This window comes from Leuciscus leuciscus (assembly GCF_965113295.1).
Source record: "Leuciscus leuciscus genome assembly, contig: HAP1_SCAFFOLD_944, whole genome shotgun sequence".
Taxonomy (NCBI): Eukaryota; Metazoa; Chordata; class Actinopteri; order Cypriniformes; family Leuciscidae; genus Leuciscus; species Leuciscus leuciscus.
The window spans coordinates 1-11516 of record NW_028117796.1 but is presented as its reverse complement, the minus strand read 5'-3'; the positions used below and the strand labels follow the sequence as shown (position 1 = coordinate 11516).

General features: G+C 44.5%; 1 protein-coding gene across 1 annotated transcript; it reads left to right on the top strand.

Annotated features, from left to right (window-relative positions):
• Positions 1-430: 430 nt before the first annotated feature.
• LOC309492087 (B-cell receptor CD22-like) lies at positions 431-11437 on the top strand (the record flags this gene model as incomplete). The annotated part of the gene is made up of 6 exons (XM_082191098.1): positions 431-472; positions 877-895; positions 1149-1205; positions 1685-2050; positions 2149-2391; positions 11105-11437. The coding sequence occupies 6 exons, from the start codon at positions 431-433 to the stop codon at positions 11419-11421; spliced, it is 1044 nt and encodes a 347-aa protein (XP_082047224.1). The 3' UTR covers positions 11422-11437.
• Positions 11438-11516: the final 79 nt, after the last annotated feature.

The window sequence follows — 11516 nt, the reverse complement described above, 5'->3', positions numbered from 1 at the left end:
CACAATTATGTCATAGGCGGGAACATTTTAGGATGGGCGGGAATGTCCTTGTGTACCACCAAAATATCATATGGTCATATTTTCTGTTCTGTTGTGTGTATAGAACATTTGAAGTCAGATTTGTGATCTGCAGATTAAAACAAAATTTTTGATATTTGTATCATCACTGTAGGGCATTGGGAAAGGGGTGTCCCCATATACCACCACCAAACTTGTTTGGGCATCAGTGTCCTTCTATACCACAAAAACAAGTATGTGTGTGTGTGTGTGTGTGTGTGTGTGTGTGAGAGAGAGAGTGTGTGTGTGTGTGTGTGTGTGTGTGTGTGTGTGTGTGTGTGTGTGTGTGTGTGTGTGTGTGTGTGTGTGTGTGTGTGTGTTTATAGAGTTACACGTCCCTAATGCACATGGATAATCACAAACACAGTGTCAGATGTATGATCTGAGTAACAGCTCCCTCTTCAGGGCAGTGGAGGTAAAGTCTGGCCATCCTCAATGTTACACCATCCATAATTTTCTTTCATTATTTCTCTCTTTTATTTATTCATTTGTTCATTCATCCATCCATCCACAAATTCATCAATCAACCCATCCATCTACACATCCCTCCATCCCATCATCCATGACAGTAAGTTTCCCTTTCACACTGAAAGTTGCATTTGATATGTGTTATGTAAGCTCTGTGGTCGTGCTTTTAGATATTTTTAACCAATCCTTTATAGAGACTGTTTTATCTTTTTCTATCTGCAAGTGGTTTCATGTGGGTTGTCCCTGTCTCGGCATGGGGCAGTTCTTATACTTTAAAAACAGGAAGGAAAAAAACTATATAATAGTTATCAGTGTGTATTTGCAGTTTACTCTCCTTGAGTGTGTTTGCAGCGGCTGAAACTACACAACGGTGAGAGATGCACTTGTTCAGTCATTAATATTGTCTAACTAATGAAGTTACATTAGTAACTTAGTAAACATTTTCTGTCATTAAAGCCTCTGAACATCCGGAGCTCATGTGTTCCTAACGTTGTCTTTAAATGAGTTTCAACCGTGGAAGTATTTTTTATCATTTTTGCAGTGTTTATAACGCAATAAACGGCTGTTATTATAGTTTTTATGAAATGAAAGATGACATATTGTTCTGTTGTGTAATGATTTAGATCCTGTGGTGATGTCACTGATAACTCTTGCTCTGGTGTTTCTGCTCCTGATTCCAGGTCAGTCTCTCCTGTAAATCACACACCAGTTCATCACTGACTAAGAGAACAAGGTTTTGGCTAGTTAGCATGGGTCGGTTAGCCCTGCTGTTAGCCCCAGGAAAATATAGCACTGGTAAAATATCTACTATAATGTAGGGACATTTCTGTGATTTATTTGTTGCTTCCAAAGTAAATTGTATTATTCAGGATTTTGCTGATCTAATGCTAACTCTGAAGCTGCTAACATTTAGAGAATGGTTTTCATGGTCAGTGTTCAGTGTTCTGCTTCCTGCATTTCATCACCTTCTGTCTGATGGCTGTAGGTTTTACACACATATCACATCACAAGTGTAATTCTTCATTTATAAACAACAGTTTTGTAAAGAAAAAAAGGTTTTAATAAACGTTTATGGCCCTCTTTAACTCTCAGATGGGCATGTGTTCATCTATAGGTGTTAGTTTCCTATCATTGTTTCCTTGTGAATGTTGTGTTTCAGGAGTTGTTTGTAGCGTGTGGGGTGATGTTAATGAGTGGGGTGTGAAATACAGTCCTTCACACATCTGTGCACTAAAGGACTCAACAGTGATAATGAGATGCACTTATAAATACCCTGATGGACATCAGATCAAGAAAGTGTTCTGGACCAAAACACTGGTAATAGATGATAAAGAGCCTCTAGATCTGTCTGATGACCCTGTATACCATCAGAGGCTTCAGTATCTGGGAGATAAACAGAAGAACTGCACCGTCAGACTGAGTCATGTGACACTGAAGGATTCACACATGTACTATTTCAGATTCATCACTGATAAACCTGTTGGAAAATACAGTGGTAATCCAGGAGTGACTCTTACTGTCACAGGTGACTCTGATGAGTTTCATCTCTTCTTCTGTGCATTATGTTGAATAATAATCAGTGTATGACAGCAGCACTAGATATAATGTGTGTGTTGTGTTCAGATCTTCAGGTGGAGTCTCCTGAGAGAGTGACAGAGGGAGATCCAGTCAATCTGAGATGTAAAAGCAGCTGCGCTCCGACTGACAGAGACACATTCATCTGGTACAGAAACTCACAGATGATATTAACTAACCTCAGTAACACACTCCTCCTCAACCCAGTGAGAAGAGAGGATTCAGGCAGATACAGCTGTGGTGTAGACGGACACACTCTCATCTCTCCTGCTGTTCAGCTCAATGTCATGTGTAAGTGTGTTTTCTTTCCAAAGCCAGTAGAGTTCACTCGTCCCTCCTTTTCTTTAGAAATGATAGTAATTGGGGCTAATCTTTAAAACATTTAAATGCTCACTGTTTCAATAGTACAGTCACAAAACATGAACATGTTTGATTGTAACATTTTATGTTATATTCAGTTATATTCAGTTTTACAACTCCCTTGTCATGGCAACGCCACGCCATAAACACAACACACTAAAACAGCTGTTCAAATAATGGTTTAAACACCTTTAAAGCTCAAATAATTCACACATTTTAACAAAATACTGATTGTAAATGCTTTTATGAAATAATAAGATTCACATTTATGCCTTTAAATCCTCCAAAATTAGCCCCCATTCACTTCTATTGTAAGTTCCTCACCATTTTTTTCCTCTTTTTTAAAGAAAACAAAACTAAAATATAGGGGTGACCCCGAATAGTCGAAGATTCGATGCTTCGATAGGAGGAGCCTGATTCGACTACCGATCTCACGGTCGAATCTTCGCAGAGGTGTTATGAAACGAGGATCATGCCACTTTGGCTATATGAGGGCGCTCAATGTCTGATTTCACATAGAACTAGCTTTTATGTCAATAGGCTACGTTAATATTCAGCCTATTATGATAATGCTGTAGGCCTATATAAAAATGTGCAAAGAAAGAAGCTTTTAATAAATATTTTTTAACGTGCGTGAATAAATCCAAACACCCCGTGACAGATTTAAGTTTCACTTTCAGTCCGTGACCGACAGAGGAGCGTCTTCGCGGCAAGGATTTAAATCTTTAACAATGTCTGGGATAAGAAAATCTAAAGTGTGGATGTACACCATCAGAAAGGATATTCTCCAAGGCTGGATTTAGCATCAGGAAAACCATGATCGCACTTCTGCCGGCCAACGTTAACATGTTTCACGCATAGACTGGGTTTCACGTTAGAATCCGCGCGCACAATTTGAAAAGACTCCAACGGACAGACAGAGTGAAAGACGTTCAGGATTTGTTCTCTCGATCAGGTATAGGGTACAAATGATTTCAAAACTTTTCAGCCGGTTCTAATTTTATTTTTGGATGCTGTGAACATTTTTAGCTAAAAAGACTGCCTCTCCAGTTTAGCATTTATTGTTGTTTCTGCAGTTAAAAAGACAAAGTTGAAAATTCTGGCTACTATCGTTATTTTAATAATTTCTTTATTTTTATTTTATTTATTAATCTGTCAGGGTTATCTAATCTAACTATTTGTGGCTTGTGTTTTGAATATATGTTCCCCTGCACTTTAGGCATTTTGCACACATTTTCTCCTCATCCTGTGACTTGATTCTGATTTATTTCGTTTTGTATTTTTATTTATTAGAAAGGTAGCCTATATTCTGTTCTAATTTAATTTAGTAAATTAATTGTTTATTTTTTCGGTGCATCGATGTTGTGCTGTAGGCTGGCCTGCTCGCACAGGTAATTTAGCCGAATTAATTTGATTTGCATGTGAAATGCAAATCTGCAGTGTGGCCTTTCTGGAGTTATTTATGTTATTTCTTAGTTTTATTGATCAAAAATGTTTTTATACATTTTCTTCTATATCTTTGTGTGATTTTCTGTACATCGCGGCTTTGAAACGTTAAAGCCCCGCCCCCAGCCCCACCCCCATACACATGATTCGACTATTAGTCGACTATAGGCAAGACATGACGATTCTGATTCGACTATGAAAATCCATAGTCGGGGACAGCCCTACTAAAATACAATACTTTTGATTGTGTGTGGTTGTGGTAATCAGTATTATGCAACAAATGTTTGAAAAAAAACTGTGTTGCATAATACAGTCAGAGCTGGGTAGCAGGGCTGGACTGGGACAGAAAATCGGCCCTGGCATTTTGGCCCAGACTGGCCCACTACATATGATCATAAACACCACCCATCTTTGCACGCCCTTGAATATGTTTTTGTTCAACTTCTATTCATTAAAACCACTAATGCCATGTAATGAGTGAGTAGGAACGAGTGAGAGTTAACAGATGAAATAAGTACAAAATTTTAATTTATTAATACAATTGAACTATATTCCACAGTGATGCATCCAAAAAACAAGCTATAAGCTGCATTGGCATAGCAATACCAGTGTTTCCCACAGGATCTTTGGTAAAACTGTGGTGGGTGGACCTCTGTCCCTCTAGGGGGGTTTGATGGCATGCCCCCCCTAAGAACATTTTGTGCATTTTAATGTTAAATTCATCAATCTGGTGCAGTTTGAGAGTTCAAAATTAAAAGCTCCAACCCATATTAAGAGTGAAAATTAAACAAAGAAAAAATCAAACCTCTTTTAGTAACAGTGTCTGTCTATATTACACTACTACATAATAATAGTTATAATATTACCGGTAATCTCATGACAGTAGCCTAATAGCCATATATTGTAAAACAAATGCACTGAAAAATAAAGAAAACTTTCTAAATTAGTTTTGTACTAATTTCTAAACTTAGCACATGATCTTTTATTTTGACGGAAACTGCATCAAGCTTTTATTTTGGCGGAAAACATGGATACAAAATCGTCTCATTAAACTTCTAGTAAATTGCTGTAAGTAATCGTCAACTATGCAGGTGTGGAAATAATGTGTAACTGGGTAATGGGTTCCTACACTCATAGCCAAAGTGTTTTGAAAGTAGTTCTACCAGAAAGACTCGGGAGAATTATTTCAACAAATCGTACATTTATTGACAGCTCAGCAAGCTGATAATATACAAAGTCATTTGGCGTAGGCCCCGTCCGTAGTGCATAATCCGAGGGTATCGGATCTGCAATTCCTGCCTGAAGACGAAGGCAGGGGCGCAGCCGACTCCCCCGGGAGGTATGGACAGGACCATCCTGGTGGTGGTGGGGAGGATGGGGGTAATCGTCGCTTCAGTATCTGCAAACTCAACATGTGTAAGTACCGAGCTTTTATACAGTGAGCATAAGAATAAGATTGGATAGAAGTGAAGGCAATAGGTGACGTAGTAATTGAGTCTTCCCGGCAGAACTTATGCTAAAGCTTTCATTTCTGCTTACCGCGGACTCTACACTTTCTCATCTCTCTCCTGATCCTCCTCACTATCCTCCTCATCAGCCACTGGAGCTGATGAAGGTCCTGCTGCTGCAGAAAACATATATATTTTGACTCATTTTACAGCGTCTGCTTGAAGGGCCTGTATCTATTTTTTACGCTATTTCTCTGCACATTCCTTGCGTTTCTTCTCCATCTCTCAGACTATTTTGACAGATACACACTTGACACTGCACGCTCACTCAAAGCTCAAAGGGGGAGGGGTTTAAACTAAGATGTGATTGGGCCAGCCCAGTGTCAATCAAGAAAACAACCAATCTACGCGTTTCATGGGCCGGTCTGTCATTGGAAAAAAAACTAACGCTTACTTTTTTTTTACCAATGCATTACACCGGCACTAACCCAGAGCCGTCAATTAAACAAAACAAAATGAATGAGCCGCCGATGTACGAGTTTTATGGGCTAAAAAAAAAGTATGAGATGTATCGGCCCAAAAAGGACGTCAGCCCACCGGGCATTTGCCCGGTATGCCAGATTACCAATCCAGCCTTGCTGGGTATTAACTAATTACATGTATTTATAGCAAGCATATCTTATTCAAATGAATGTGATAAACAATGTAATGTGTGTAATGTAATAGATTACTGTTAGGGGTTATGTTCAGTTTTTTTTTTTTTTTGGTTCTGATCCTGTTTATATGAGTTCCCTGTAATTGTTAGTTCCCTTATCGAGTCGGCCCCTCGACATTACGTATGGGGAAATCCATTTTCCTCAATGCTGAAGCCTGATTTGAATAACTCTTTTGCTTACAAATAGCCAAAAAAACTCAGAATCTTTCTTCTTCACCTGGAGCCTGGTTTCGCCATAAATTCACGCAAACAGAGTGGACAACGTGGAATTATCCCCTCTCGCATTCCGGCAGATTTTTTGCTAGGAAACCAAAAAAGAAAATGTGTCTTTGCCACATGTGTGGTGGTCCAATCGACTTCCCGGACGCACACGAGCAGTGTGTGCTGTGTCTGGGTCGGGCCCACGCAGAAGCGGCGCTCGAAGGATCAGGTTGTCGAACCTGTGAGGAACTTCCCATCAAGATCCTTCGCGCAAGGCTAGCTGTTACCCGTAGCGGTGGCCTTATGACTCCTGCTTCTCCTCCACCCGCCGCTGTCGAGCCGCGGACCGGGAGACTGCAGAAAGCTCCGTCATTGGACTCTGTTGAGGAGTTAGCGTCGGCCCAACGCCCATGCCGCCCTCACGTGTCAGAACCTCTCACCTACGCTGAGGCTAGTTACCGCCCTCCGAAGGAAGCTGCGCACGTGGCTGACAGAGATGCGCGATGCAGAGAAGAAGCAGCTCCTGGACGCCCCGGTAAGCCCAACGGGTCTTTTTGGCGTCGCGGTTGAGGCTTTTTCGGAGAAGTACGCCGAGACCTTGAAACAGGTCTTCTACCGAAACGGTCTCAAGCCCCCCCTAGAGCGAGGTCCAGATCGTCCTCTGCTCAGCATTCAGCTGGATACTCTAGGCGCGCGTCCCCGAGCGCGAGAGAGCACCGCGAGCCTGAACTGCCGCTTCGTCAGAGGCAATTCAGGAAGCCCCGTTTCGGCGCAAAACCAGCTTCCAGCAGCCAAGGGCGACCGGCAGACAATGATGTTCCTGATGTTCGTGCCAGGAGGAAAAGAGCTCGGTCCGTGCACGACAGCGGACCTGCGGCGAAAAGAGCTTGTTCCTGCTCAGAGCTCCTTCGGCAACCAACAGAGAAAGCCGAGAATATTTGTGTAAATGTTGTCATGAAACCGCTGTGTTCTGTTTCAATAAACAAAAAGCATTACATGTCTCAGCAAAAGAGATCTTTTCCTCCCCTTACTATTACCCATGATATAAACGAAACCTCTCCTCTGGGAGACGCTTCAAAGAGCGGAAGGAGGATGTGACTATGTGTGTCCCCGTGCAAAGAGCCACTGACGAGTCACTGGCCATTCATATAGCTGTCAATGCTTCTCTGCCGGCTGGCGTGCAGCCCCCTCCGCAGCATGCATTAATGCCCCCTCTGTCGAGTCATCTGAGCGCGTGGATGACACTCCCAGCGGCGTCAGATTGGGTAATCAACACTGTAAAACGCAGCTATACGCTTCAGTTCGCTCGCAGACCACCCCGCTTCGGCGGTGTGATTATGTCAGAGGTATCAGAACAGAGCGCTCCGCTGCTACGAGCAGAAATCTCCTCCCTCCTGGCCAAACAGGCAGTAGAGATAGTGCCCGGGGAACAGAGAAATTGCGGGTTTTACAGACGTTATTTTCTAGTCCCGAAAAAGGATGGAGGTATGCGTCCCATCTTGGATCTGAGATTACTAAACAAAGTGCTCGCACCCCTGAAGCTCAGTGGAATGTGCGTTCTGAACTATCTCGACAACTGGCTAGTCATCGCTCAAACGAGAAGCACTCTCGAGGAACAAAGACGCAGGCTCCTCACCCATTTGACATGCCTGGGACTGTCTGTGAACATACAGAAGAGCACGCTTCAGCCGTGTCAGTCGATTCCATTCCTGGGTATGATTCTGGACTCGCGCACGATGATCTTGTCCAGATCCAGTCCATTCACAATACACTAGCCCTCTTCATTCAAGGCAGAGCCATCCCCCTGAAAACGTTTCAGATGCTACTGGGTCTGATGGCAGCCGCAGCCTCCGTTTGCAGACTGGGCTTGCTGCACATGAGACCGCTGCAGCACTGGTTGCAAAACCAAGTGCAGCCGCAGGCGTGGAGAGCGGGGACAGAACGCCTTATCATAACACGTTCATGTCTCGAGACTCTGGCACTTTGGTCCGGCACGACCATGTACGAACAGGGTGCTGCTATGGGCAGAGTGGTCAGGAGGGTAGTGGTCACTACGGATGCATCGCTATCAGGCTGGGGAGCTCTCTGTGATGGCAGACCAGAGTTCGGTACGTGGGCGGGGGACCAGAAGCGCTGGCATATAAACTGCTTGGAGATTGAAGCGGTTCGTCTAGCTCTGCAGAGCTTCCTTCCATTCGTGAAAGACCATCATGTTCTCATCAGAACGGACAACACGGCGGTGGTGGCGTACATCAATCGCCAGGGAGGGTTGCGATCCCTGCAGGGCTTAGCGAGGCAGCTGCTCTTGTGGACGGATCAGGTACTTCTTTCGATCCGAGCAGTACATGTACCAGGCAGTTTGAATTGCGGCGCGGACATGCTACCCAGTATTGTGCACGGAGAGTGGAGACTACACCCTCAAACTATAAATATGATCTGGAATCTCTGCGCGCGAGGCGGAGAACGACCTCTTTGCTTCAGAGGAGAACGCCCACTGCCTGCTGTACTTCTCACTGACAACGGCTCCTCTGGGAGGGGACGCGCTGTCGAGCCGCTGGGCCAAGGGGCGGAAGTATGCATTTCCCCCGGTCAAAATAATGCTGCTAGTGCTGCAAAAGATCAGGGAAGAGAGATGTGCGTTGATTCTGGTAGCGCCCCAGTGGCCCAACCAGCCGTGGTTCCCGGAACTGGTGAACATGTCGCAGCTCCCCCCGTGGCGAGTCCCGCTGAGAAGGGACCTTTTATCCCAGGCGAGGGGCACCATGTGGCACCCCAGCCCGGAGCTGTGGGACCTGCATGTGTGGCAGATCAATGCGGATTGTCACAGCGAGTGCTGCAGACAATAGCAGAGGCTAGAGCCCCTTCGACGAGACGCTTATATGCTCTGAAATGGAAGGTGTTTGCTAACTGGTGTATTGACAAACGGGAAGACCCAAAGGGTTGTGATATCTCCACTATTCTGACCTTCCTGCAGGAACGTCTGGACGCTGGCAGCTCTCCGTCTACAGCGAAAGTATACGTGGCCGCTATCGCCGCCTTTTGTGACATGCTAGATGGCCATTCGGTGGGGAAGCACACCCTGATATCGAATTTCTCCGGGGGGCGAGGCGGCTTAATCCTCCCCGCCTTTGTCAGATGCCAGTTTGGGACCTATCGTTAGTGCTCAGTGCGCTGTCCGATCCACCTTTCGAACCAGCTGAATCTAGCGACCTTAAAGTGCTCTCCGCGCTAGCCTGCGGGAAACGAGTGGGAGACTTGCATGCCCTGTCAGTGAACAGTGCGAGTATGCAGTTCGGACCGGACGATTGCATGGTCAGACTCGGCTACACGCCGAAGGTGCTCTCGACTCCGTTCAGAGCTCAGGTGGTTACAATTCAAGCGTTTTGCCCCGTTGACGCTAATTCAGTATCACAGAAGTGTGCTTTATGCCCAGTGCGCGCGCTGCGTGCTTATGTGAACAGGACTAGCCAGTTTCGAACTTCAGAGCAGCTTTTCATCTGCTACGCGGGCACCAAGAAAGGCAGCGCACTGTCGAAACAGAGGCTATCACACTGGATTATGGAAGCTGTGCAACTAGCTTATGCTTCCCGAGGAACTGATTGCCCACTGGGGGTGCGCGCTCACTCCACAAGGAGTTTGGCGTCGTCATGGGCTTGGGCGAAAGGCATGTCTATTCAGGACATCACAGTGGGCTGGTCATCTCACAACACGTTCGCGAGATTTTATAACTTGGACATTCCCTCATTCACACTACACGTTCTGTCAGTGCAGGAGGAGAGAGCTGAGCAGCCATTGGGTGACACCCCAACTGGCGCGTGTTCTAATCATGGTTTCAACCAGGTCGTATAGACAGCGCGAGTTACAATAGTAATGGCTGAGGTTGATAATAATCACATTAACTATATGATGTACCTCCCTTTTATTATGCCCGCGTTCATAAGCTGGCAGTATTCTCAAGCACCAATATATTGTTGCATTCTCCCCCATATCACACAGTGTTGCTTAACTGGATACGGGGAGATACTGATGGTGTGGGCGCCGAGTTGGCTCTGTGCCAGAGTACATCTGGGTGTTCAACCAGGTCCGGTACCCGACCTAGTGCTAATGTACTATAGTCTGAGGGCTTAGTGCTTGTGCTCTACAGGGGCTCGTGCTGCGAGCTGGGCTGACAATTTTTCACACGGCGGGGGTTTTATACGTTCGCCATACGTAATGTCGAGGGACCGACTCGATAAGGGAACATCTCTGGTTACTCACGTAACCGTTGTTCCCTGAGAGGAGGGAACGAGACATTACGTAAACTGCCGTGTGAAAAGCTTTTCAGCCTCAATAGCTCTCGTTCAGTCGAAAGATTCTGAGGTTTTTTGGCGCCCAACGTCACCTATATTGGATAACAATTGTCTTGTGTGTTTTGCGTCATTTACCCGGAACTAAAGTTCGATTCAGTTTGATTAATGAACCAGCTTGACCTGTTACTTCCTACCGGCTCAAAAGAACGATTCGTTCATGAACCGAACATCACTAGCGCTTTCTACAGCCACACCTAACAATTATGTGACTAACTACAATTTTTTTGGGGGAATTTGGAATCAGTAACTGACTATAGTTTGTAAGTAATCTATCCAGCACTGATTTACTGACTACCACACACACACAAAAGTACTGTTTATTTCATTTTGGATATTTCTTAATAAGTGACATGACCTGTTGACACAAGGATCCATGGATTCCTGTTGTTTATGCTAAATTCTGCTCGTATCAACTGTATGTAAGAACAAAAATAGAAGTGTTTGGTGGGGTGAGTGACGGGTGATGCTATATATTTCTCCTGTAGATCCTCCAGTGAATGCTGAGATCTCCATCAGTCCATCTGGTGTAATAGTGGAGGGAGATTCAGTGACTCTGAACTGCAGCAGTGACTCAAACCCTCTTGCAGAAATCAGCTGGATTAAAGGAGGAACGCTTGTAGGATCTGGAAGAATCTACAGCATCTCAAAGATCAGCTCTGATGACAGTGGAGAATACAAGTGCAAGTCCAGCAATGAACATGGAGAGAAATACTCTGATGCTGTGACTTTAAACGTCATGTGTGAGTTCATGATAAAACATAAGATGCAAATTTTCTGTTTTGATAAATTCAGTCCATATTAGTAATTTTAAAAATGTGTAATAAGATTAAAAAAATCTTTGCGTTAAAATAGCGTAACTTTGGCTTTATGAAGTTGAAGGGGAAAAGGACCTGGACA